Source organism: Chiloscyllium plagiosum, unplaced genomic scaffold, assembly GCF_037043375.1.
Source record: "Chiloscyllium plagiosum isolate Xiang-an unplaced genomic scaffold, Cpla_swu_hap1 HiC_scaffold_1, whole genome shotgun sequence".
NCBI classification, from domain to species: Eukaryota; Metazoa; Chordata; class Chondrichthyes; order Orectolobiformes; family Hemiscylliidae; genus Chiloscyllium; species Chiloscyllium plagiosum.
In genome coordinates, this window is record NW_028270139.1 from 125351780 (window position 1) to 125379027 (window position 27248).

Consider the following 27248-nt stretch of genomic DNA (forward strand, 5'->3'; position numbering starts at 1 on the left):
AATGCTGGAGGAAACATCACAGAAGCGCTTCACAGAAGGCTCCCAAGCACTGAGGATGTCACCTAGATAGGGAACGAAACGTCTGCAACACAAACTCCCAGCTCGGCGAACAGAACCACAACAACGAGCACCCGAGCTACAAATCTTCTCCCAAACGTCAATGTATACGGTCATGTGCAATTTGTTCAGTTTACACCAAAAACGTAGAGATACACAGGAAACATTATCATGGAGGATGTCAGATTTTTGACGATTTAATTGTGAAGATAAGCTCAAACAAACATATTCCTTGTCTCTGCCCTTTAACAATTATGAAGGGCTGAAGTAAGCAAGCAAATTTGGAAAGATGGGCATATAAGAAAAGGACTGTAGCATAAAATATCATGATTCAAGTTAGACAATTGGGTTTTATTTGCTAATGTCAGACATCAAACATTGAAACAACAACTGAAGAAATTAAGTGAGTGTGGCCTGCCCATTATTTATTCCTCAATCGGCATTGGCACATCTTTGTGTTGCTGCTGTTTTGAGATCTTACTATTAGCAAATTGACTGTTCCATTTCCTACATTAAATCTGCATTTCAAAATATTAAATTGATATATGATACCTTTGGAACTCATTTTAGGCAGGTTCATATTTACTTGGAAAGGATAAACAAGAAATAGTTGATAGGGGGTCAATTAATTGGAATATTGTGTTCTAGTGTCCCTACTATCGGAAGGATGTCATGAAACTTGAAAGGGTTCAGATAAAGAGAGAACAGAATTATCATTTATTGAGCGTCATACAGACATAGAGATGTATAGCATGGAAACAGACCCTTCGGTCCAATTTGTCCATGCTGACCAGATATCCCTACCCAATCTAGTCCCACCTGCCAGCACCTGCCTCATATCCCTCCAAACCCTTTCTATTCATATACCCATCCAGATGCCTTTTAAATGTTGAAATTGTACCAGCCTCTACCACTTCCTCTGGCAGCTATTCCATACACATACCACTGTCTGCGTGAAAAGGTCTCTTTTATATCTTTCCCCTCTCACCCTAACCTATGCCCTCTAGTTCTGCACTCCCACATCCCAGGGAAAAGATTTTGTCTATATATCCTATCCATGCCCCTCATGATTTTATAAACCTCTATAAGGTCACCCCTCAGCCTCTGAAACAGCACAAGCCTATTCAACATCACCCAATAGCTCAAATCCTCCAACCCTGGCAACATCCTTGTAAATCTTTTCTGAACCCTTTCATGTTTCACAACGTCCTTCCGACAGGAGGGAGACCACAACTGCATGCAATATTCCAACAGTGGCCTAACCAATGTTCGTGTACATGCGCAACATGACCTCCCAACTCCTTTTATCAACACTCTGACCAATAAAGGAAAGCATACCAAACACCTTCTTCACTATCCTATCTACCTGTGACTCTACTTTCAAGGAACTATGAACCTGCACTCCAAGGTCTCTTTGTTCAGCAATACTCCCTGGGACCTTACCATGAAGTGTATAAGTCGTGCTAAGATTCACTTTCCTAAAATGCAGCACCTCGCATTTACCTGAATTAAACTCCATCTGCCACTTCTCAGCCCATTGGCTCACCTAATCAAGACCCCATTGTAATCTGAGATAACCTTCTTCTCTGTCCACTACATCTCCAATTTTGGTGTCATCTGCAAACTTACTAACTATACTTCTTACGCTCATATTCTAATCATGTAAATAATGATGAAAAGTAGTGGACCCAACATCGATTCTTGTGGCACTCCACTGATCACAGGACTCCAGTCTGAAAAACAACTGTCCACCACCACCCTCTGTCTTCTACCTTTGAGCCAGTTCTGTATCCAAATGGCTAATTCTCCTGGTATTCCATGATATCTAACCTTGTTCACAGTCTCCCATGGGGAACGTTGTTGAATGCCTTACTGAAATCCAGATAGATCACATCCACCGCTCTGCCTTCATCAATCCTCTTTGTTACTTCTTCAAAAAACTCCATCAAGTTTGTGAAACATGATTTCCCACGCACAAAGCCATGTTGACTATCCCTAATCAGTCCTTGCCTTTCCAAATACATGTACATCCTGTCCCTCAGGATTCCCTCCAACAACCTGCCCACCACCGATGCCAGACTCACTCATCTATAGTTCCTGGCTTGTCCTTACTGCCCTTCTTAAACAGTGGCACCACGTTAGCCAATCTCCAATCTTCCGGCACCTCACCTATGACTATCAATAATAAAAATATCTCAGCGAGGGGCCCAACAATCACTTCCCTAGCTTCCCACAGAGTTCCAGGGTACACCTGATCAGGTCCTGGGGATTTAGCCACTTTTATGTGTTTCAAGACATCCAGCACTTCCTCCTCTGTAATATGGACATTTTTCAAGATGTCGCCGTCTATTTCCTTACACTCTATATCTTCCATGTCCTTCGCCACAATAAACACTGATGCAAAATACTCATTTAGTACCTCCCCCATTTCCTGTGGCTCCACACAAAGGCTGCCTCACTGACCTCTGAGGGGACCTATTCTCTCCCTAGTTACCCTTTTGTCCTTAATTTATTTGTAAAAACCCTTTGGATTCTCCTTAACTCTATTTGCCAAAGCTATCTCATGCCCCTCTTACCCTCCTGATTTCCCTCTTAAGTATACTCCTACTGCCTTTATACCCTTTTACCTATTCATTCGATCTATCCTGTCTTTATCTGACATATTCTTCCTTCTTTTTCTTAACCAAACTCTCAATTTCTCTCGTCATTCAGCGTTCCCTACACCAACCAGCCTTTCCTTTCACCCTAACAGGAATATGCTGTCTCTGGACTCTCGTTATCTCATTTCTGAAGGTTTCTCGTTTTTCAGCTGTCCCCTTACCTGCGAACATCTGCCCCCAATCAGCTTTTGAAACTTCTTGCCTAATACTGTCAAAATTGGCCTTTCTCCAATTTAGAACTTCAACTTTTAGATCTGGTCCCTGCTTTCCCTGACTGTTCGACTCGCTTCTTTTATCAACTGTACCAGTCTCAGATTGATGTCTTTCCTCACTATCTCCCTGGATCCCACCCGCCTACCTTCATTGTTTAAATCCTCCTGAGCAGCTCTAGCAAAGCTCCCTGCCAGTATATTAGTCCCCTTCCAATTCAGATGCAATCCGTCTTTCTTGTACAGATCACTTCTACCCCAGAAGAAATTCCAATGATCCCATATACTAGCTCCTCAGCCATGCATTCATTTGCTCTATCCTCCTCTTCTTACTCTCACTGGCTCGCAGCACCATGAGTAATCCAGGTATTACTACTCTTGAGGATCTCCTTTTTGAATTCCTGCATAACTGTCTATACTCTCCCTTCAGAATCTCATCCTTTTCTCTTCCTATGTCATTGGTTCCATTGTGTACAACGACCTTCTGCTGGTCCCTCTACCCCTTGAGAACATTCTGTACCCTCTCTGAGACATCCTTGATCCTGGCACCAGGGAGACAACACACCATTCTGATTTTTCACTGCTGGCCACAGAAATGTCTGTCTGTGCTTGGGACTAAAGAGTCCCCTAACAATTGATCTCTTGGAACCCGACCTACCCCTCATTACATTAGAATCTGTCTTGATACTAGAAACTTGGCTGTTCATGCTACAATCCCCTGAGAATCCATCCCCCCACCCCCTACATTTTCCAAAACAGCATACTTGTTTGAAATGTGGATAGCCACAGAAGATTCCTGCACTACCTGCCTACCTGTCTCACATTTCCGGGAGTTAACCAATCTATGTGACTGAACCTGCAACCTTTCTCCCTTCCTATAACTGCCATCCATCACATCCCCTTACTCTTATAAATTCCTCATTGCCTCTAACTGTCTCTCCAACCAATCCATTCGATATGATAGGATTCACAACCCGTAAACTCTCTCTAAACTCCCACATCCGACAAGAAGAGCATATTCCTCTACATAACACTGCTCCAGGCTAACTTTATACTTACGGCTTATATTTTTAAGTTTAATCAAGAAACAGATCTCAATAAAACATATCAAGAAAGAACTCACTCTATTCACTACTGTAGACTTACTGTAAGGCCACACTTAAAAATATTTACTGATCAGTTTTAGTGATGTCACCTCTTCCAAACAAGTTCCTCCAAGATTAGTTGTGAATTTCACTGTTTGTTAATTTTCCCAGACGTACTCCATACAGTGACCATTGAAAAAATACAAAGAATTTGGCTGGAACTACAGGGTGACTGGGTGTTTTTTTTTTGAACATTGAAGAAATGGTCAATACTGTAGTACAGTACCACCTAATGACCAACTTGAAGCTGTCTTGTGTGTCTTTGGACTCAGATTAGGTTTATTATAGTATGCCTAGTAAACTGGAAATCCCATCCTCTAAGATAGCCCAAGTAATATAATACCTGAGACAATTTGGCCCAATGTACTCCAGGGAATCTGACTCTTTGATGACTCGAGAGCAATAGAACCATTGCTTGAGAGTGGATTCTCATAGACAGCGATGATAAACACACAAAACTCACTGACAACAAACAAGATGATTTTCATCTGACGGTCATCTGAAAGCTTGCAAATACTATAAATGAACAAACTCAGTCTTTGTTGAAAGTTAACATCCAACAATACCATGTCACATATTCTTATACTAGTTTATTGAAAGAGCATGAAAGTTTTTGGAGAGTTTATTGCTACGCGGACAACAAAAACTATTGATCTGGATTTTCAGACATGTGATTTGAACAGTCTTTATCCTGCTGATCTCTTTCCATATATGTCAAAGTCAAGGCTGCATAAAAATAAGAACCATAGTTCAGGCCTTTTCTTTCATTTTTAAATTGCTTCTGCCCCAGACAAGATTGCAGCATTCAAGAGATTCCTGGTGATTACAAAAGCAGTACTGTTGGCTATATTTCAGTTTAAAAATGTGGTTGGTATTCATCAGTTTTCTTTAAATACCAGTCATTGAAATTAGAAGTCACTGGATACTCCAAAAGGAGACCATGGATCTGACAAACTGGATATTATTTATCAAAGAACTGCAATTTCTCTCTGCATGTGATTTCTCAAATAGGAGTCGAATGAAAACATTATACACAAATGCAACTTTAGCCAAAGGCAGATACATGATTAAACATGGAATACTGTGTGAAATTCTGGTATCCCTATTATAGGAATGATATTGTGAAACATGAAAAGTTTCTGAAAAGATTTACAAGGATGTTGCCAGGGTTGGAGGGTTTGAGCTGTAGGGAGAGGCTGAATAGGCTGGGGCTGTTTTCGCTGGAGCGTCTGAGGATGAAGGGTGACCTTATAGAAGTTTATAAAATCATGAGGGTCATAAATAGGGTGAATAGCCAAGGCCTTTTCCCCAGGATATGGAAGTCCAAAAAGGGCATAGGTTTAAGGTGAGAGGGGCAAGATTTAAAAGGGACAACGTTTTCATGCAAAGGGTGTTGCATGTGTAGAATGAGCTGCCAGAGGAAGTGGTGGAGACAGGCACAATTACAATATTTAAAAGGCATCGGGATGGGTACATGAATAAGAAGGGTTTAGAGGCTTTTGGCCAAATGCTGGCAAATGCAATTAGATTAATTTAGAATATGATTGGCATGAATGAGTTGGACCGACGGGTCTGTTTCTGTGTTGTACATCTCTGACTCTACAGAAACTAAAATGTTGGCAATGCACCCGCACCATTGTTATCTTCATCAAACAACATCTCATTATCTATCACCTAATTTCAATGCAATCTGGTTTGAGGTTCCTGTACTTGCAATGTACATGTAAAGTAGAAAGAGTACTCTCTCTCTGTAGGTAACCAGAGGACAGAGGTCCATTATCCTGCCAAACATGCAACGCTATTCCTCATGAAAACATTTCTTCACCAGAAACACAAGAGCCATGCCCACATATCTAAAACAAGTTGTCCCTACAGAAGGTAAAAGATCTCATGTCCAAGACATTGGAAATCAAGTAATCTACTTTGGCAGCCTTCCTTGGAGATTGGTCAATGGACTCGATAAAGATAAAATTATTCCACTCTTGGAAAAGCATAACTTAAGACCATAAATATAATATAGTCATCAAGAAATCCAAACAGGAATACAGAAAAAAACCCTTCGTACATATACTTCACTCTAAAGATAATGCAGTTACACAGGGAAATCAGAGTTAACATTTCGGGTCTGGTCACCCTCCTCAGAGCAATTCTGAGGAAGGGTCACCGGACTGAAATGTTAATTCTGATTTCTCTTCACAGATGCTGTCACATCTGCTGAGCTTTTCCAGCAACTTCTGTTTTTGTTTCTGATTACAGCATTTTCAGTTCTTCTGTTTTTTAATCAGTTCCACAGGAAATGGTTGAAGTGAATAATACGAAGATGTTTAAAGGGGAAGTAGACTGACACATGAGTGAGAAAGAAATAGAAGGCAGTGACAACAGAAAAGATGAGGATAGCTGGGAGAAACTTGTTTGGAGGATAAATTCCAGAATTCACTCATTGGGCAAATGCCTATTACTTTGCCATTGTTGTGTATAATCCTAACAAGTTATGGGGCACAAAGTGGAGTGCTGCAATGTCTTACAAACCATAAAGATATCTAAATGAAGAGAAGTAGTCCATTCTGACTCTCTCGTCTGTCCTGTAATTTAATGAATGAGACAGTCTGAGTACAACTTGGGTACATTCTCCTGAGAGAAATGATATGTTTCTGAATCAGATAATTTATGTAATCCAGTAGAGGCTGTCCTTCTAAAACATGGTGGTTGCGTTCTTGTGCAACCCTGCATTATAGGAAACTCACACTTTAGAAACGGCGTTGAAAGTGACAGCAATGTAATTGCATTACAGCCAATGCACATTTTAAAAGTTCACGCTTTAGAAACTCTGTCCCCAATTCGTCAACCATGTTACAGCAAATTCGCGTTAATGAAATGCCTATTATAGCAGAACAACCTGTACAAATAAATGTGATGATGTAACTAAACATGTGATTTCAACCAGTCTCAGACATAAGGTATATAAACAAATAACAGGAAGGGCTTTCAGAGATGGATTTATGCTATCTTCAATTTTAATACCTGTAGCAAACAAAAGGAAGCCAAAACTGAAGTAAAACACACAAAGACAGAAAATGCTGGAGAAATTCAGCAGGTCTAGCAGTATCTGTGCAGAGAAAGCAGAGTTAAGGTTTTGAATCCCAGTGACCATCTTTCAGAACTAGAGATCGTTTTCAGTAGATTGCAGGAACAAACTATCTCGTCTTATTTGTGCATGCATCTGATCAAGGATTTGCAGTGGAACTTATCTGTTGTCACGTTAAGACCATAATTCCGTAAGATGGAGGAGCAAAAGTAAGCCATTCAGCCCATTGAATCCGATTTGCCTTTCAATGAGATCATGGCAAATCTAATAATCCTCAGCTCTATTTTCCTGCCTTATCCCTCTAAACCAAAATTACTTTCCTGATTAAAAATTAGTCCATCTCAGCCATGAGCATATGTCATAATCCAGCCAAATATCCTTCTATGATAAAGAATTCATGACGTTGACGACTTTCTCAGAGAAACAAAAAAACTCCTCACCTCAGTCTGAAATGCAACACTTCATTCTAAGATTATGCACTCTGGTCCTGGACTTTCCCATAAGGGGGAAACAACCACTCATCATTACAGAAAATGCTGGAGAAAGTCTGAAGATCTGGCAGCATTTACAGATAGAGAAATGAAGATCATGTTTCAAATCTGGTATGACTTCTTCAGAACTCAAAACATTAATTCTATTTCTCTCTCCAAAGATGCTGCCAGCCCGAATGAGATTCTGCAGCATTTCCTACATTTGTTTCAGATTTCCAGAAGCATTTTGTTTTTACAATGATTCATTCACCCTGTAACAAGTCTGATGCTATAGGCTTCAATTAAGTCTCTCGAAACTCCAATGAGTACAAACACAACATTCTCAAAATTGCCACATAAGAAAATCTCGCCTTACACAGAACAAATACATGAGCCTTCTCTGGACTGCCTGCAATGTCAATACATCCCTTTGAAAGAAAGGCAAACAATCCTTTTGCATTCCTTATTACACATTAAACCTAAATGTTCACTTTTTGTGATTCATGCATGAGGACCGCACCTTTCTGTACTGCACCTTTCTGCAATCTTTCACCATTTCAATACTATTCAGCTCTTCTATTCTTTCTGCCAATGTGCATAATCTCATATTCAAAACTCTGGTTAGACCCCACTTGGAATACTGCAATCAGATCAGGGCACCACACCTTAAGGAGGATACAATGGAGGAATACAACCTAGATTTATCAGATTGAAAGCTGAACTTCAGAGGTTAAATTGTAAGGAGAGATTATACAAATTAGGCCTAATTTCTCGAGAATTTAGAAGATTAAGGGTAGATCTGATTGAACTCTTCAATATATTGAAGCTGCGTGATGGCTCAGTGGTTAGCCCTGCTGCCTCACATCACCAAGAACCTGGGGTCAATTCACACCTTGGGTGACTGTCTGTGTGGAGTTTGCACAGTCTCCCCTTGTCTGGGTTTTCACCAGGTGCTTCCGGTTTCTTCCCACAATCCAAAACTGCAGTTAAGAAGGATTGGCCAATATAAATTGCCCCATAGCGTCCAAGGGTATGCAGATTAAGTGAATTAGCCATGGCAAATGCAGGGTGATGGTGACAGGGTGGGGGCCTGGGTCTGGGTGAGATGCTCTTTGGGGTTCAATGCACACTCAATGGAAAGAATGGCTTCTTTCTACACTGTGATATTAACTCTATGATATTAACAGGACAAGGCAGGGTAGACAAACTATTCCACTGATTAGAGATTAAAGATCTGGGGGCTTAGTCTGAGAATTAGGGCCAGATTATTCAGGAGATATATTAGAAAGCACTTCTATATCAAAGAGTGGTAGATGCTTGGAACTCTCTTCCACAAGTGGCAGTTGATGCTAGACCACTTGTTAATATTAAATCTGAGATAGATAATTATTTAGGCGAAAGTGAGGACTGCAGATGCTAGAGATGAGGTCGGGCGGGGGGGGTTGTAGGTACAGGTTTTGCAATTCCTGCTGTGGCGGGAGGGGAGGGTCGTTTGGAGGCGGGGGTGTGGATCTGACGAGGGAGGCGTGGAGGGAACAGTCATAGAGTCAGAGAGATGTACAGCAAGGAAACAGACCCTTTGGTTGTCCATACTGACCAGATATCCCAACCCAATCTAGTCCCAACTGCCAGCACCCGGCCCATATCCCTCTAAACCCCTCCTATTCATATACCCATCCAAATGCCTCTTAAATGTTGCAATTGTACCAGCCTCCACCACTTCCCCTGACAGCTCATTCCATACACGTACCACCCTGTGTGTGAAAAAGTTGCCCCTTAGGTCTCTTTTCTATCTTTCCCCTCTCACCCTAAACCTATGCCCTCTAGTTCCTGACTCCCCAACCACATTGAAAAGACTTTGTCTGTATACCCATGCCCCTCATAATTTTGTAAACCTCTATAAGGTCACCCCTCCGCCTCCAACACTCCAGGGAACACAGCACCAGCCTGTTCAGCCTCTCCCTATAGCTCAAATCCTCCAACCCTGGCAACATCCTTGTAAATCTTTTCTGAACCCTTTCAAATTTCACAACATCTATGGAAAGTGAATTGGGGTAGGGAGGGAAATATATCTCTGGTGGTGGGGTCCATTTGTAGGTGGCGGAAATGGCAGAGGATGATGCGATATATATGGAGATTGGTGGGTGGAAGGTGAGGACCGGGGAGGGTTTTGTCCTTGTTGCAGTTGGAGGGGTGGGGTTCGAGGGCGGAGATGTGGGAAGTGGATGACATGCGCTGGAGGGTATAATCAATCACGTGAGAGGGGAAATTGTGGTATTTTAAAAAAAGACTACCTGGTGTGTTCTGCAGTGGAACTGGTCCTCCTGGGAGCAGATTAGATTAGATTAGATTACTTACAATGTGAAAACAGGCCTTTTGGCCCAACAAGTCCATATCGACTCGCCGAAGCGCAACCCACCAACACTCCAACATTTACCCCTTCACCTAACACTACGGGCAATTTAGCTTGGCCAATTCATCTGACCTGAAAATGTATTGCTGGAAAAGCGCAGGAGGTCAGGCAGCATCCAAGGAACAGGAGAATCGACGTTTCGGGCATAAGCCCTTCTTCAGGAATGCTTATGCCCGAAACGTCGATTCTCCTGTTCCTTGGATGCTGTTTGACCTGCTGCGCTTTTCCAGCAACACATTTTCAGCTCTGATCTCCAGCATCTGCAGCCCTCACTTTCTCCTCAATTCATCTGACCTGCACATCTTTGGACTGTGGGAGGAAACTGGAGCACCCGGAGGAAACCCATGCAGACACGGGGAGAATGTGCAAACTCCACACAGTCAGTCGCCTGAGGCGGGAACTGAACCTGGGTCTCTGGCGCTGTGAGGCAACAGTGCTAACCACTATGCTACCTTGCTGCAGCGGAGGCGGAGAAATTGGGAATAAGGGATAGCATTTTTACAGGAGGCAGGGTTGGAGGAGGTGTAGTCCAGATAGCTGTGGGAGTCAGTGGTTTGCAGGAGATGTCAGTGTTGAGATGGTCACTGTTGATGGAGATGGAGAGGTCCAGAAAGGGGAGGGAGGTTTCTGAGATGGTCCAGGTGAACTTAAAAATTCAGGGTGGAATGTGTTGGTGAAGTTGATGAACTGTTCAACCTCCTCAAGAGAGCATGAGGTGGCGCCGATACAGTCATCAATGTAGCAGAGGAAACGGTGGGGAATGGTGCTGGTATGACCGCGGAAGGTGCATTATTCCAAGTAACCAACAAACAGAATGTAACCCGTGGTTACTCCTTTCTCCATGGGAGGATTCCATGGAGAAATTGAGGATGAGGTTCAGCCAAATGAATGCAAGTATCAGTGGAAGGGGACATCAGGACAGGTAGAAATGGAGGGCTTGGAGGCTCTCATCATGGCAGATAGAAGTGTATAGGTTCAAAGTTTGTGAGAAGATTTGTAGCTCAGGTGCTTGTTGTTGTGGTTGTGTTCGCCGAGCTGGGAATTTGTGTTGCAGACGTTTCGTCCCCTGTCTAGGTGACATCCTCAGTGCTTGGGAGCCTCCTGTGAAGTGCTTCTGTGATCTTTCCTCCAGCATTTGTAGTGGTTTGAATCTGCCGCTTCCAGTTGTCAGTTCCAGCTGTAACAAAACACTATATAGGACAAACAGGAAGACAGCTAACAATCCGCATACATGAACATCAACGAGCCACGAAACGACACGACCGGCTATCCTTAGTAGCCACACACGCAGACAACAAGCAACATGAATTCGACTGGGACAACACTACTATCATAGGGCAAGCCAGACAGAGAACAGCCAGGGATTTCCTAGAGGCATGGCATTCATCCACAAACTCCATCAACAAACACATCGACCTGGACCCAATATACCAACCACTACAGCGGACAGCTGAAACTGACAACCGGAAGCGGCAGGGACAGACCACTATAAACACCGGAGGAAACATCAAAGAAGCGCTTCGCAGGAGGCTCCCAAGCACTGATGATGTCGCCTAGCCAGGGGACAAAACGTTTGCAACAAAAACTTCCAGCTCGGCGAACAGAACCACAGCAACGAGCACCCGAGCTACAAATCTTCGCACAAACTTTGAATGTGTGTACATATTGTTTATATGTACTTCTGGAAGGCATTTGATCAAGTCCCACATCAGGAGCTGTTAACCAAGGTAAATCCCATGGAATTGAAGGTAAATTACTGACATATCTGAGAAATTGTTTGAGAGGCAGATGCCAACATAGTGATAATGGGTAGGTAATCAAATTGTCAGGTTGTGACCATGGGTATCGCACAAGAATTTATGTTAGGGCCTCAATTATTCACATTGTTTATTCATTTTTTAAAAAAGAATACCTACAGTATGGAAGCAGGCTGTTTGGCCTATTAAGCCTACACTGAACCTCCGAAGAGTATCTCACTCCCCTATCCTATCTCTCTAGCCCTGCATTTCCCACTGCACACTATGGGCAATGTACCATGGCCAATCCACTTAACCTGCACATGTTTGGACTGTGTGTGGCACCCAGTGGAAACCCACACCGACATAGGAAGAATATGCAAACTCCACACAGCCAGTCACTGGAATTGAACCCAGGTCCCTGGCACTGAGAGACAGCAATGCTAACCACTGAGCCACTGTGTCACACATTGAATAACAGCATAGAAAGATATATATCCAAATTTACTGATGACAAAAAGTTAGGTAGCATTGTAGATAACAACATTAAGGAATATAAATAGACTAAAGTTAATTGGCAAATCTATGGCAGATGGAGTTCAATGTGAGCTTGTGAGGTTATCCCTTTCGGGCTGAAGGAGGATAGATCAGGGTACTTCCGAGATGGTATGAAGTTAATAGAGTGAATGTCCAAAGAATCTTGGGGGTTCAGGTGCGCAGATCTTGAAAATGTCACAAACAGGTGAAGAAAGTAATCACAAAAGCTGACAAATTGCTGGTCTTTATATCTGGAGAATGGGAGTACAAGAATGTAGAGATTTTACTGCAATTATACAAATCTTGATTAGACCTCACTTGTACTTGTGCAAGTACTAAGCGCAGATTTGGGCACCACCTTACAAATGATATATTGGCCTTGGATAGAGTACAATTTGGGTTTATAAGAATAATACCTGGACATCAGGGGTTAAAATAAGAGATTATACAAACTGCTCTGAACTGTCACTGGACCCAAAATGTTACCTCAACTTATCCTCCACAGATGCTACCAGACCTGCTACTGTTTCTAACCCAAGCTCTGTCTCTCAACTGAATGCAAACTTCTACCATGTTATCATCACAATTACCTAGGTGATTTCTTACTCAAATGTTTTGTTGCACTTGCCTTAAAATAGCCTCATCTCTGGTTGGTCGCACAACAAACTGTTCCAGAAAACTGTTCCAAGTATGCTCACTTAATTCTTCTTCATGGCTATCTTTGTCAATTTGATTTTACCAATCTATATGACAGATTAAAGTTACATGTGATTAGCATACTGCCCTTTTTTTTACATGCTCCCGTTACCTCTTGATTTACCGCCCATCCAACAGAAAAGCTGCTGTTAAAAAGCCTTTAGTCTAAGCTCACCAGTGTCTTCGTCCTCTTGTTCGTTCTTAATCTCCTCCCATATGGATTCAACGTCATCCAAAGCAAAATAATTTTGTACTTATTCTACAAAAGCTACCCTACCACCCAACTTTATTTTGTCAGAGGGAAGTCATGCCTCACAAATCAGGTACTTTGAGGTGGTGACTAGATGAGGGCACTGCAGTTGATGTAGTTTATATGGATTTCAATAAAGCCTTTGAGCCTTTGACAAGGTCCCACATGGAAGACAGAAAAAGAAGGTGTAAGTACATGGAATCCAATATAACTTGACAACTTGGATCCAAAACTGACCCAACAGTAGGAGACAGAGAATGATGGTAGATGGCTGTTGTGTAACCGGAGGCCAGTCTCCAATGACAGGAATCAGTGTTAAGTCTCTTATTTTATATGTCACACACACACACATTAAGTGATGTGGACAAAAACATGAGAGGAATGATGACCAAGCTTGCAGATGAAACAAGATTGGCTGGACGGTTGACAGTGAGGAAGAAAGTCTTCAAATACTGGAGGATTTAAATGAATTGGCAATTGCAGATGGAATTTAAATTTGAGGAGATGCCCTTTGGAAGAAGTAACAAGACAAGGAAGTACTCAACAAACAGCAGGACACTGCAAAGTTCAGAAGAAACACCACATTTTGGGTATCCCAAATCCCCGAAAGTGGCAGGATAGGTTAATAGAGTAGTTAAGGCAGCATATAGGACACTTGCCTTTATCAGTCCACCATAGATCGTATTCGGAGGGAGACCCCATATTGGACCTGTACAGAACTTTGATTCGGCCAGAGCTGGAATACAGGGTGCAATACTGGTCACCACACAAAAGAAAAGATATAATTGAGGGTGTGCACAGGAGATTCATTAGGATGTTGCCTCAGATGGAGAACTTCAGATATGAGGAGAATATGGAGACGTTCAGGTGTTTTGCTTTGAGCAGAGATGATGGTCAAGGGGAGTACCTATATAGAATTATGAAGGGCATGGACAGCGTGAATAAAAAGCAGCTGTTCCCCTTAGTGGAAGGGTCAATATCAAGGCAGTAAACTTTTAAGGTGAAAGGCAGGAATTTTAATGGGGAGTTGATGAAAATGTTTTCACCAGTGTTTGGTGGTGGTCCAGAATGCCAATACCTGGGTGATTATTATGAGATGGATAACCTCACAAACTTTAACAAGTGCTTGGATAAGCACTTGAAATGTCATAACTGGGAAGTATAGATTTGTCATAGTTGTAGGAGCACAGACTCAATGAGCCAAACGCCCTTTTCTGTATTGGATGATTCTATGACAACCCTTCTCTTCCTGACTGTCATCTAATAAAGTTGCATATCCTATTTAGTTGGGGAGGAAGTGAGGTCTGCAGATGCTGGAGATCAGGGCTGAAAATTTGTTGCTGGAAAAGCGCAGCAGGTCAGGCAGCATCCAGGGAACAGGAGAATCGACGTTTCGGGCATAAGCTCTTCTTCAGGAAGCCATTTTCAGCTCTATCCTATTTAGTTCTCCACTTTGTTCTTATTGTAACCATGTTTCTACAATGGCTTTAAAATCATATTCACTGATCTCTATTTGTGTTGTTCATTTATTTATTTTGGTCTGAATAATATTCACATTAAAGACTTAGTAATTTTTTCTTTTTCTCATTTTTCCCTCTTTTGACCCTATTTGTTGTTTTGTATGCTAATATATTCCCGAGTATCATGATGTTGACTTATACAGATAAAATGTTATATTTGAACAATTGGCCTGTCATTTCTCACGAATTTCTCCTGTCATCAGGTGTAACTTTTAGTGAAGATTTTTAATGAAGATAATTTTACTTTATGCTTCCATGTTTAATCTAATCTTAGTCCTCTCTCTTGAATTCTCTTCCTGAACCGAATTTGATATTGAGTTATCACATTTTAACTTGCACTTCTTTTTGTGCTGTGCATTTCATTATTGTTAATCCAATGAGTAAAGGAGACACACAGTTTCTTACTCTGTTCACCAATACCTCTAAGAGGATTCCACGCCATTTCATCTTGCAGGTCAAGCAACTTGCAGATTAAATGAGCAAGTCTAACTAACACAGCGAAGGGTTGAAGATGCTACTCATTAAGCTGTTACTATAAATTCTAGACCTATGTGGAGATATTTTAATTTATCTTAAACAGTTTTCCTTACAAGTTAATCAACATTATTGCATATTCATGGTCAGAATTTTTAATTGGCTGGTCACTGTGTCTTACAAAAATTAAAGCCAGATCCAAAGAGATACTGCAGTGCATCCTATTAAATTTGCTAACTTTGCACTGTCTATATCAAATTGCTATTTTCTCTGGTAACTTAACATGGTACAACAGCAATTCTAGAAATAAGGCAGCTATTTTTAAACAAATCAATTTCAAAGTTCAAATTTAATAAAAGTGAAATCAGACCATGCCATTGTCATCATTCAGTACAAATGTTAATTTTCTCCCAACAATAGCCTGCAATGTAAAGTTTCAGATATGCATGACAATTTAGTTTTCTAAATAACCTCTAATATTGTCAAAAGTGGATATGACAGCCCTAGTCTTCATACATGGTTGAGCTGTAAACTGGTTAAGGATCATAGATGGAGACTGCTTATCCTCACCTTAGTGCATTGGTTCCCTTTTCTGTCATGTTTCAGCACTAAGCAAAAATAAGCTAAGGATAGTGAAAATCTGAGAAAATGAAAACACTGGAAGTTCTTAGCAGATTATGGGAGCATAGGAAGAGAAAGAAACAGTTCACATTTCAGATCAATGGCCTTTCATCTGAACTGGGTAAAACTGGAAGTGCAATAGGTTCTGCGTGAAAAATAAAAGGGTGTGACATGGGCAAAAACAATATAATTGGGGAGATGTCAGGCCAGTTTGAATGACAAAAGTTAGTCTTTCAAGGTCAAAAAGAATGGTGACGGGGCAAGAAAATCAACAGAACAAAACAAGCCCTCTGGTCTTTCTGGATATGTATTCTCAAACTTCAAAACCTCGAGGTAAATAGAGAAATGCTGATGGATGGAAAAAAAGCTTCTACTGTGATATTTGGATGCTGGTAGGATTGTCTATTCAGAAAGGCAAGTTAAAGCAGCTCGTGCTGTGCGAAGTAGAGAAAAAAGGGACTACGGTTATGAAACTCACTAAAGTCATCATTTTTAGCCTTGAAAAATCTTACCTGAGATTACCCTACAACGGTATAGGATCTCAAGTTTCAGTAACGCACAAACTTAGCTGTTTCATGTTGCTGCTATGCTGTTGCAAAATGAATGGTATTTGTCACTAGCAGGATGTTGTCAAGGCAAAATGATGCCCTTCCTATCACATAAATGAATAATATATGAATTTCAGTGCCGGTACGATCCTAGATAGGTAGGCCACGTTTCAAAGGCTGTTGAATTGCATCAAACACCATATCCCTTTGGCTCCTTAAAACAAGCAAACTACTTGCGGTATTCAAGCAGCCGTGCTTGTGAAATTCACAACAATGTGCCCAATATTAGATGAAATTCCACATTTGGACAAGATTCGCTAAGCCTAAGTGTGCAAAATAAAAGCACCGTCTTCTCATACAGTATGGTTTCCCTTTACTTTGGTCTTGCAAATTGTCCCAATGACTGCATAATTAAGTACTTCAAAAAAGCATATTTTTTAAGCAATGCTAAAAATAAAAGAAAGGCTAGTCTTTACAATGTTCAGGATGCCTACCTTCTTTCATGTAATTATCAAGACAGCATGATACCATGCCAAAAACATCTATATTAACAGGACTGATTGAACTCTCTCAAATCATCATATGAGCTGCCTTGAGTCTCACAGACGAAAAAGAGTTCACACAGTTAATCATTAGTCTGCCAAAGGCAATCTCAGCCAAGGTGCCTCTGTAGTTGGCTAGAGTGTTGTGTGTCCTTGGTCAAAATGCAGGGCTGGGAAAAATGAGATTTAGGAGATGTTGGCTCATGTTGTTGCCTATAATCCACGGTGGCTCAGTGGTTAGCACTGCTGCCTCTCAGCACCAGGAACCCAGGTTTGATTCCAGCCTCAGGCTACTGTCGTGTGGAGTTTGCACATTCTCCCCGTGACTACGTGGGTTTCCTCCGGGTGCTCCGGTTTCCTCCCACAGTCCAAAGATGTGCACTGCCTGTAGTGTAATGTGCATTAGGGTGGGTTACTCTCCAGAAGGTCGGTGTGGACTTGTTGGGCCGAAGGGCCTGTTTCCACACTGGAGGGAATCTAATCTAAACTGCAATAAAAGTGCAGGCAGATCCACAGACAGAGTATATTAAAATATATGCAAATACTCATTTGAAAGGTGAGAAATTTAGGCATGAGACACACAGACACTGAGTCAGTAATTTCTGATGTATAATAGAACAACAATTTGTATCGCAACCAATTTAGCGATACAGAGCTAATGTGGAGAAGACTAACATATTCGTAATGTCACTAGATTAGTAATCTAAACCTTAGATCAATGTTTTGAGAGATGTTAGAATTTAATTTCAATTAATGACTCTGGTACACAAAGCTAGTCTCAGTAATGGCAACATTCAAACAATGATCAGTGCTTGTAAAAATCACAGTCTATATCTTTTAGGGCAGAAAACCGGGCATCCTCACCCAGTCTGGTCTGCACAAGATTCAAGACCGACAATAATGTGGCTGACTCATAAGTGACCTCTGAAGCAACCCTAACAAGACACTCCGTTCAAAAATATTTAGGGACAGGGATTAACACTGACCTTCCTCATGTAAGAATAATTAAAAGGCTGAACTCAAACAAAAATATTCAATAAAAAAAAACAAAAGAACTGTGAATGCTGTAAACAATAAGCAAAAACAGAAGTTGCTGAAAAAGATCAGCAGATTAGATTGGATTAGATTAGATTAGATTACTTAAGTGTGGAAACAGGCCCTTCGGCCCAACAAGTCCACACCGCCCCGCCGAAGCGCAACCCACCCATACCCCTACATTTACCCCTTACCTAACACTACGGGCAATTTAGCATGGCCAATTCACCTGACCTGCACATCTTTGGACTGTGGGAGGAAACCGGAGCACCCGGAGGAAACCCACGCAGACACGGGGAGAATGTGCAAACTCCACACAGTCAGTCGCCTGAGGCGGGAATTGAACCCGGGTCTCTAGCACTGTGAGGCAGCAGTGCTAACCACTGTGCCACCGTGCCGCTCACCTGTCAGCATCTGTGCAGAAACATCAGAGTTAATGTTTCGAGTCTGGTGATCCTTCCTCAGAACTGATGGTAGCTAGGAAAATGTTGCTTTATAAGCAGAAGGTAGAGTGGGGGAAAGAGCAAAGAGTAAATGATAGATGGGGGCTAGAGAGCCCAAAGAGAGGGGAGAGAAGGGCAGACAAACATAGAACATTACAGTGCCATATAGGCCCTTCAGCCCTTGTTGCGCCGACCTGTGAAACTAATCTGAAGCCCATCTAATCTACACTATTCGATTATAATCCGTATGTTTATCCAATGATCATTTAAATGCCTGTAAAGGTGGCGAGTCCATTCCTGTTGCAGACAGGGCGGTCCACGCCCTTACTACTCTGAGTAAACTACCTACCTCTGACATCTGTCTTATATCTATCACCCCTCAATTTAAAGATTTATCCCCTCGTACTAGCCATCACCATCTGAGGAAAAAGGCTCTCACTGTCCACCTTATCTAATCCTCTGATCATCTTGTATGTCTCTGTTAAGTCACCTTTCAACTTTCTTCTCTCCAATGAAAACCCCAAGTCCCTCAGCCTTTCTTCATAAGATCTTCCCTCCATACCAAGCAACATGCTAGGAAATCTCCTCTGCACCCTTTCCAAAGCTTCCACATCCTTCCTATAATGCGGCGACCAAAACTGTACACAATACAATGCGGCCACACCAGAGTTTTGTACAACTGCAACATAACCTCATAGCTCTGAAACTCAATCCCTCTACCAATAAAAGCTAACACACTGTACACCTTCTTAATAATCCTATCAACCTAGGGCAACTTTCAGGGATCTATGCACATGAACACTCAGATCCCTCTGCTCATCCATACTCCCAAGAATCTTACCATTAACCCAGTACTCCTCCCAAAGTGAATCATCTCACACTTTTCCACATTAAAATCCATTTGCCACCTCTCAACCTAGCTCTGCAGCTTATGTCCCTCTGTAACCTGCAACATCCTTCTGCACTGTTCGCAACTCCACCAACCTTACTGTCATCCGCAAATTTACTAACCCATCCTTCGACGCCCTCATCCAGGTCATTTGTAAAAATGACAAGCAGCAATGGCCCCAAAACAGATCCTTGCGATAGTAACTGAACTCCAGGATGAACATTTCCCATCAGCACCACCTTCTGTCTTCTTCTTACATCGAGCCAATTTCTGATCCAAACCGCTAAATCACCCTCAATCTCATGCCTCCATAGTTTCTGTAATAGCCTATTGTGGGGAACCTTATGAAATGCTTTATTAAAATCCATACACATCACATCACCCGATTTACCCTCATCCACCTGTTTGGTCACCTTCTCAAAAAATTCAATAAAGTTTGAAAGGCAAGATCTACACTTCACAAAATTGTGTTGACTATCCCTAATCAACTTATTCCTTTCTCGAGGATTACAAATCCACTCTCTTATAATCCTTTCCAAAACTTCACACAGAATCAAAGAAAGACTCACTGGTCCATAATTACCAGGGTTGTCTCTATTCCCCTTCTTGAAAATGGGGACATTTGCTACTCTCCAGTCTTCTGGCACTATTCCTTTGGACAATGATGACAAAGATCAAAGCCAAAGTCTCTGCAAACTCCTCCCTAACTTCCCAGAGAATCCTAGGATAAATCCCATCTGGTCCAGGGGACTTAGCTATTTTCACACTCTGCAGAATTGCTCACACCTCCTCCTTATGAACCTAATCTGTCCGGTATAATAGCCTGTATCTCAATATTCTCCTTGACAACATTGTCTTTTTCCTGTGTGAATATTGACAAAAAAATATTCATTTAGCACCTCTCCTGTCTCCTTGGACTCCATGCATAACTTCCCACTACTGTCCTTGACTGGCCCTAATCTTACTCTAGTAATTCTTTTATTCCTGACATACCTGTAGAAAGCCTTAGGATTTTCCTTGATCCTATCTGTCTAAGACTTCGCATGTCCCCTCCTGGCTCTTCTTAGCTCTCACTTTCAGTCTTTCCTGGCTAACTTGTAACTCTCAAGCGCCCTGAGCCTTCATGTCTCATCTTTACATAAGCCTGCTTCTTCCTTTTGGCAGGAGATTAAACTTCTTTAGTAAACCACGGTTTCCTCGCTCAACCTCCCTGCTTGACAGGTATATACTTATCAATCTCACACAGTAGTTGCTCCTTGAACAAGCAATTCAATTGTGCCCATCCCTTGCAGTTTCCTCCCCATCCGATGCAACCTAAATCTTGCCTAATAACGTCATCTATAACTTTCCCCCATCTATAGCTCTTGCCCTGCGGTATATACCTATGCAGTTCCATCGCTAAAGTAAACATAATCGAATTGTGATCACTATCACCAAAGTGCTCACCTACCTCCAAATCTAACACCTTACCTGGTTCATTACCCAGTACTAAATCCAATTGGCCTCGCCTCTTGTTGGTCTATCTACATACTGTGTCAGGAAACCCTCCTACACACATTGCACAAAAACTGACACATCTAAAGTACTCGAACTGTCACATTTCCAGTCAATATTTAGAAAGTTAAAGACCCCGTAACAACTACCCTCTTACTTTCACTCCTATTGAGGATTATCTTTGCAATCCTTTCCTCTACATCTCTGGACCTTTTCAGAGGCCTATGTAAAACTCCCAACAGGGCGACGTCTTCTTTCCTGTTTCTAATCTCAGCAGACGAGTCCTCATCAAAAGTCCTTTCTGCCACTGTAATACTATCCTTGACTAACAATGCCACACCTACCCCTCTTTTATCATTTTCCCTGCTCTTACTGAAACATCTGAACCTGCAACAACCATTCCTGTCCCTGCTCTATCCATGTTTCCAAAATGGCCACAACATCGAAGTCCCAAGTAGCAACCCATTTTGCAAGTTCACCCATCTTATTCCGGATGCTCCTGGCATTGAAGTAGTCACACTTCAAACCACCATCCTGCCTGCCAGTACACTCTTTCAACATTGAAACCTTATTTATGACCTCACTACTCTCGACCTCCTATACGCTGGAGCTACAATTCAGGTTCCCATCCCTCCGCTGAATTAGTTTAAAAGGATTGGATAATGATCTGGCTAGGAGAGTAAATAGCTGTTAATGGAGACTGTTAGTGGCTAACAATAGTGGTGTGTAATACCAGACGATGTGATAACAAAGCCTAATGTGTGGAGTTGGGGACTTGAGCTTCCAGTTGCCTGCCACTTTAACATACCACCCTGTTCCCGGGACAACATCTCTCAGGTTTGCTACAATGTTCCAGCAAAGCTCAGCGCAAGCCAGAAGAAAAACATCTCATTTTCCGCTTGGGGGCCCTGAATCCCTCCAGACTCAAGATCAAGTTCAATCATTTTAGGGCCTGAACTCTCCCATGTCTTCGCCCCCAACCCCACACACCAGGCCTTGTTATCACATAGTGTGCCATTAAACACTGCTTCTTGTTAGCCACTAACAGCTATTCACTCTCCTAGCTAGATCATTATCCATTCCTTTGTCTGTCCAACTCTTCCCTCTCTTTGGGCTCTATCCGCACTGATCATTTACGCCTTACCCAGTCATCCCCATCCTACCTTCTGTACATAAACTGACATTTTCCTAGCTACCATCAGTTCAGAGGAAGGGTCACTAGGCCCAAAACATTAACTTTGAATTCTCTTCATGGATGCTGCCACACCTGCAAAAATATTCAACTGTCCAGCTAGAACTGCTGCAGAATGAGAAGATTTATACTTTCAACTCTACTGAATAGGATATTCAAATAAAAACTGCTGATGGTTATATGAGGCAAGTGGTGTCCCTGAGTGAAACTTGGTTTTACAGACCATAAGTTTTATGTTAGCAATTTGGTTGTCAGTCACAGAAATTTCCACAAGAGGTTGCCAACAACCTTAACAAAAGAACATTAAAGTTTATCAGGCACAAAAAGAAAAATAAACTATTTTACACAACTTAATAATTTGAAATAATCTTATTACAAATATCAGTCATAAAGGGTTTATCCCTCAATAATCTCACAAAGACTCAAGCTTCAGTGAAGGGCCATCCCGTTTCTACTTTAAAGTTCCTTGTGCAGTCGCACGGTATAATTGGTTTCTTTCTGGCAAATATCTGCAGGAGACCTTCTTTAGATAATGTCTCTTCATGAAGTCATAGTCATAAAGCACTGAAGCTGACCTTTTGGTTCAATTACGAACACAGTTATTTTTTAACATGACTTCTTTAAATTTATTTACTCATAATCTAAGTTTCTTTTCGTTTCCTTCATTAGGTATTTTAAACACCATCATTTGCAACATTCTGCCTCTTATAGAAGGAAGAAATAGTTTTCACTGGAGTATCACTTTTCTGCCTAAATCTAAGAGATTTTATGCTTTTGAGTTTTAACAGAAATCTCAGCATAGGAGTTCTACAAACTCCATGATGACATAATTTTGTCCCTAAATGATTAATGCTTCTTCTTTATACTTGACATTGGTGAAAACCTAATCACAGTTGCTCTAGACCTCAATAGGCCTTTACAGACCCTATATCCTCACTTTTAGAAGCTCAAGTAATGGTTGCCATTTCTGATGCTATTATCTCTAATTGCGCTATAAAACCATGCTATTAAAAATTCACAACAGAAAATAAAAGTGGGACTAGCAATTGCACCTACATATAATGCCCGTGGTGAATATACAACTTCAGATAGACCACCTAAATGCTGTAGTTAAATCTGTATTGCAATTTTGTTGATTTGTTTTGAGCACGTACATTTAGAACTCCTGTTCAGCATTAAAGAATAAATAACACTGTTTGCTTCTTTTGCAATTAGAATTCATATTCCCTACTCTGTACAAGGCAAAAAAAAAAGATACAAATGAGTCGAGCTTCAGCACTCATTTAAACAGTTACAATGATGCAAAGACAGTAATATTGGAAAGAACCTTAACAATGCACACACAAATATTTACACATGGTCAATGCTCCTCAGTTCTTCCACGCTCCAAATACACCATCATGCACACATTGCCTGCTCACTACATTCGCATTCTACTGAGACTAATCAGTTGCCAGAATCTCAAAAGTGTGAAACTTTTGACTACCTTAAGGTTTTCATTCCTAAATCTTTAGACCAAATATCCAAGCTGAGTACTAACTAAGTACCAAAACCTATTAATTTATCTGATTTTCTTCAGCCTTGATGATGGTTTGCAACATAGGTTTCATGTTCATCTTAAAAAAAATTTCTCCATCAATTTCAGATAAGTTCATGAAAATTAACACAAAATCAACTTAAATTAGAATTAGAAATTTTGTAACACCTCAACGCACAATAAAGTTGCTGAGGAAATGTTATACCTTATCAGCAGCTTCAGAGGCCAAAAGATTGGTAGCAAGTGTCTGTAGTTTGTGATGTGCCATATGTTTCAAAGCAGTGAGGCTCCGCCGAGTCATGGCCTGTTTTAGATTTACAGCAGGATGACTGAGGGTATCTACAGCAGCTGGAACAGCTTCATCACAAGCATTCAATATTTCCACCGCAGTAATTCCCATTACACATCGGTCCAACGCACCTGTAGAAAGAGAGAAAAATCCATAATAGTATTTGTAGTTACAATTATTACTTATTTTAAAAGTGAATCCAGAATAGTGATCAATATAGATCGTACATTATCTGTGAAAGGTGCAAGAAATGTGATCATCTGCTTCAAATTCTTTTCTTTCTTTAGATTAAAAGTGCATGCTATTCATGCTTTAGTATTAACATTGCCTCAATTTGATAAATTGCTGTAATCCAGGGCACTCTATGAAATAAAATGCAGGCTCTGACAGAGTTGGTGATGCTGCTTTCTGCTCAAGTATACAAATAAACTTGAACATTAAAAAATGTCCAACTGCTGAAAACACTTTGTTAGATACTCTAAACGCAAAGCTCCATATTGATCTCTTGTATGTTTTTTCAAATGACTAGACCACATTTGCTCCAGCATTTTGACTTTATAGGTGTAGCTGTTAATATAGAAAGGTCATGCCACTACTGCCATTATCACTAAAACCTTCCTCCCATTCCCGTGCTTTGTTATGAAATAGGCCTTTGGAAAATTAGTACGATTTAGCAGATTTTTCACTTACTTCTTGATTGTGTACTTTAGGGAAAGAAATCAGTTGTTATTATCTGGTCTGGTCTGGTCTACATGTTGAATCCAGACCCATAACAATGTAGCTGACCTTTAAGTGCCTTCTGGGCAATTCGGGATGGGCAATAAATATGCTAACCAAGCCAAAGTTACCCACACTTCATGACAGAAAAAAAAACATTTGAAACTTGGAATAAAGAGAGTTAATTGGCAATAGATTGAAAAACAATACTCTGAGCTTTCGAAAAAACTTCAGAACTGAAACAGCTTCTAGGCTCTTGTGGTCGTTCATCTAAGAGGACGATGGGCTTTTAAAAAAATTGGCACGACTAGTGGCTACCAAACTGACATTGAATGAATAGCTAGAATAGTCATGCCTGCAAAATGGTTATTTAATAAATATTTGGATCATAGGGTGAACAAAACGTGGATTTGGACAGCACTGGTTCAAGACAAAAATCCACCTTAAGAACAATTAGGAGTATGCAACAAATTGTGGTTCAGTATATTAATGAATAAATAAAAAGTTTTCTTTACAATAAATGATTGCTAAAGATACACTTACAATTTAAACATGGAAAGTCTGACATAAAAGCAAAATGAGAATGCTGGAAATCCGAAATAAAACAAAAAAAGAGAAATTCAGCAAGTGCAGTAATGTCTATGGAGAAAGAAACAGAGTTAGCGTTTCAAATCCGATATAACATTTCTTCAGAATATTCCATTCTGAAGGGAACAAGTGGGACAATGCTAAGTTTCGCATGAGCAGTTGGGAGAGGGCAATGCAGAATGTGTGTGTTTTTCTGGGAACTTACAGCACAGTGAAAATTCAGTGCATTGGGGGAAGAGTGCTTCCTGCTTTTTTTTGCCGTTTATAGTTTGTAAAAGACTAAAGATTAGATCACTGATGAAGCATTTAAAAAGGAGAAAGCAAGGACCGCAGATGCTGGAGATCAAAGTCAAAAAGTGGGGTGCTGGAAAAGCACAGCAGGTCAGGCAGCATCTCAGGAGCAGGAGAGTCAATGTTTCAGGCATAGGCTCTTTATCAGGAATGTGGGGGTGGGGGGCAACTGGGCTGAGAGATAAATAGGGGTGGGGCTGGGGGGAAGGTAGCTTTGAAGGTGATACGTGAATGAAGGCGGGGGGTGATGTTGATAGCTCGGAATGGAGGGTTGAGCAAGGAAGATGGACAGTAGGACAGTTCAAGGGGGCAGTGCCGAGTTGGAAGGTTGGATCTGGGATAAGGTGGGGGGAGGGGAAATCAGGAAACTGGTGAAAGCGACATTGATATCGTGTGTTTGGAGGGTCCCAAGGCAGAAAATGAGATGTTCTTCCTCCAATTGTTGGGTGGCTTGGATTTGGCTGTGGAGGCAGCCCAGGACGTGCATGTCCTTGGCGAAGTGGGAGGGTGGTGGGGTTATTGGGTGCATGTGGAGATGTTGTCTGAAACGTTCCACAAGTTGGTGCCCTGTCTGCCCAACGTAGAGGAGACTACATCGAGAGCAACGGACCCAGTAGATGAGGTGTTTGGATGTGCAGGCAAATCTCTGATGGATGTGGAAGGATCCTTTCAGGCCTTGGATGGAGGTTAGAGGGAAGGTGTGGGGGTAGGTTTTACACCTCTTGCAGTGACAAGGGAAAGTGCCAGAAGTGGAGGGTGGGTTGGTTGGGGAGGGAGGTGTGGGGGGGGGGGGGGGTGAACCTAACAAGAGTGTTGCGGAAGGAATGGTCTCTGCAGAGGCTGACACGATTTAAAAGGCAGGTAAACAGATTTTTGAAACATAAAACTAAATAATAAAAATATTTTGAAATGAGCTCTGCTGAGCTGACAGAAAAGAGAAATTGAAGTTCTGGGACAGATCAACTATGGTTTTGTTGAATGGCAGGACAGGTTTGAGGGGCTAAATGACCTACCCCTGTTCCTAGTTCCTATGTTTTTATGATTCAAAACATTAACTTTGTTTCTCTCTCTACAGAGGTTCTCCAGCATAAGCTGCTTTTATTTGCAGCCTGAAAAATGATTTGAAATTTTTGGAAAACTTATTTTTCATCTTCATGACCACAACAGATTGAGACTCGTTTGCAAAACACTGACTGGTCAACTTTAGACATTTCATTACGAACTTATCTTAGATCATCATACTGTTAGAAATTAAAGTTCAACAATTTATAAACAATGCTCTGACATAACACCATTATAATTTATTCAGGGTAAGATTCAAATGATATATCCAATCATCTTATTCTCCTTATGTTTCTTTTCTCCTCATTATGTTAATTCACCTAACAGTCCCATGCATTTTGTTTTACAGCCTGACAGAATGTGGACCAGACTTAAGAAATCAGATATTTCCATTAACTCAGGATATTTGAAAACAAAATGCTGGAAAGAAAACATAGCCAGCTATTTTAAAATGTATGGAAGGATGACCACAAAGTAAAGCATCAGTATAAATTTACCTTGTGCATTGACATCCCTGGAGCTCTGAACAGCTGAGAGACAATGTTGACCAATTACTTTGTTCTCAGAATATATGAACCAATGATTTTTAAACAGACAGATACTGATCATAATTAATTAGCCTTTACAGAAATGAGCACAGAGCAAAAGAGTGTGAGGGATAAGCTAAATAATTAGAGGCCAGTCAGCCTGATCTCAAAGTGGTGGGCAAATTACATGAATCAATATTGAGAGATAGGACTAACTGTTA

The 27248-nt window shown here is 41.2% G+C and overlaps 1 protein-coding gene across 5 annotated transcripts in view; it reads right to left on the reverse strand.

Moving 5' to 3' along the window:
• Positions 1 to 27248, reverse strand: part of wdr7 (WD repeat domain 7) — a 686509-nt gene that overhangs the window by 516475 nt on the left and 142786 nt on the right. For all 5 annotated transcript variants that reach the window (XM_043675775.2, XM_043675690.2, XM_043675605.2 and 2 more), the window contains one exon: positions 23759 to 23973. In XM_043675775.2, coding sequence (XP_043531710.1) covers positions 23759 to 23973 — 215 coding nt within the window. The remainder of the gene's footprint in view (positions 1 to 23758; positions 23974 to 27248) is intronic.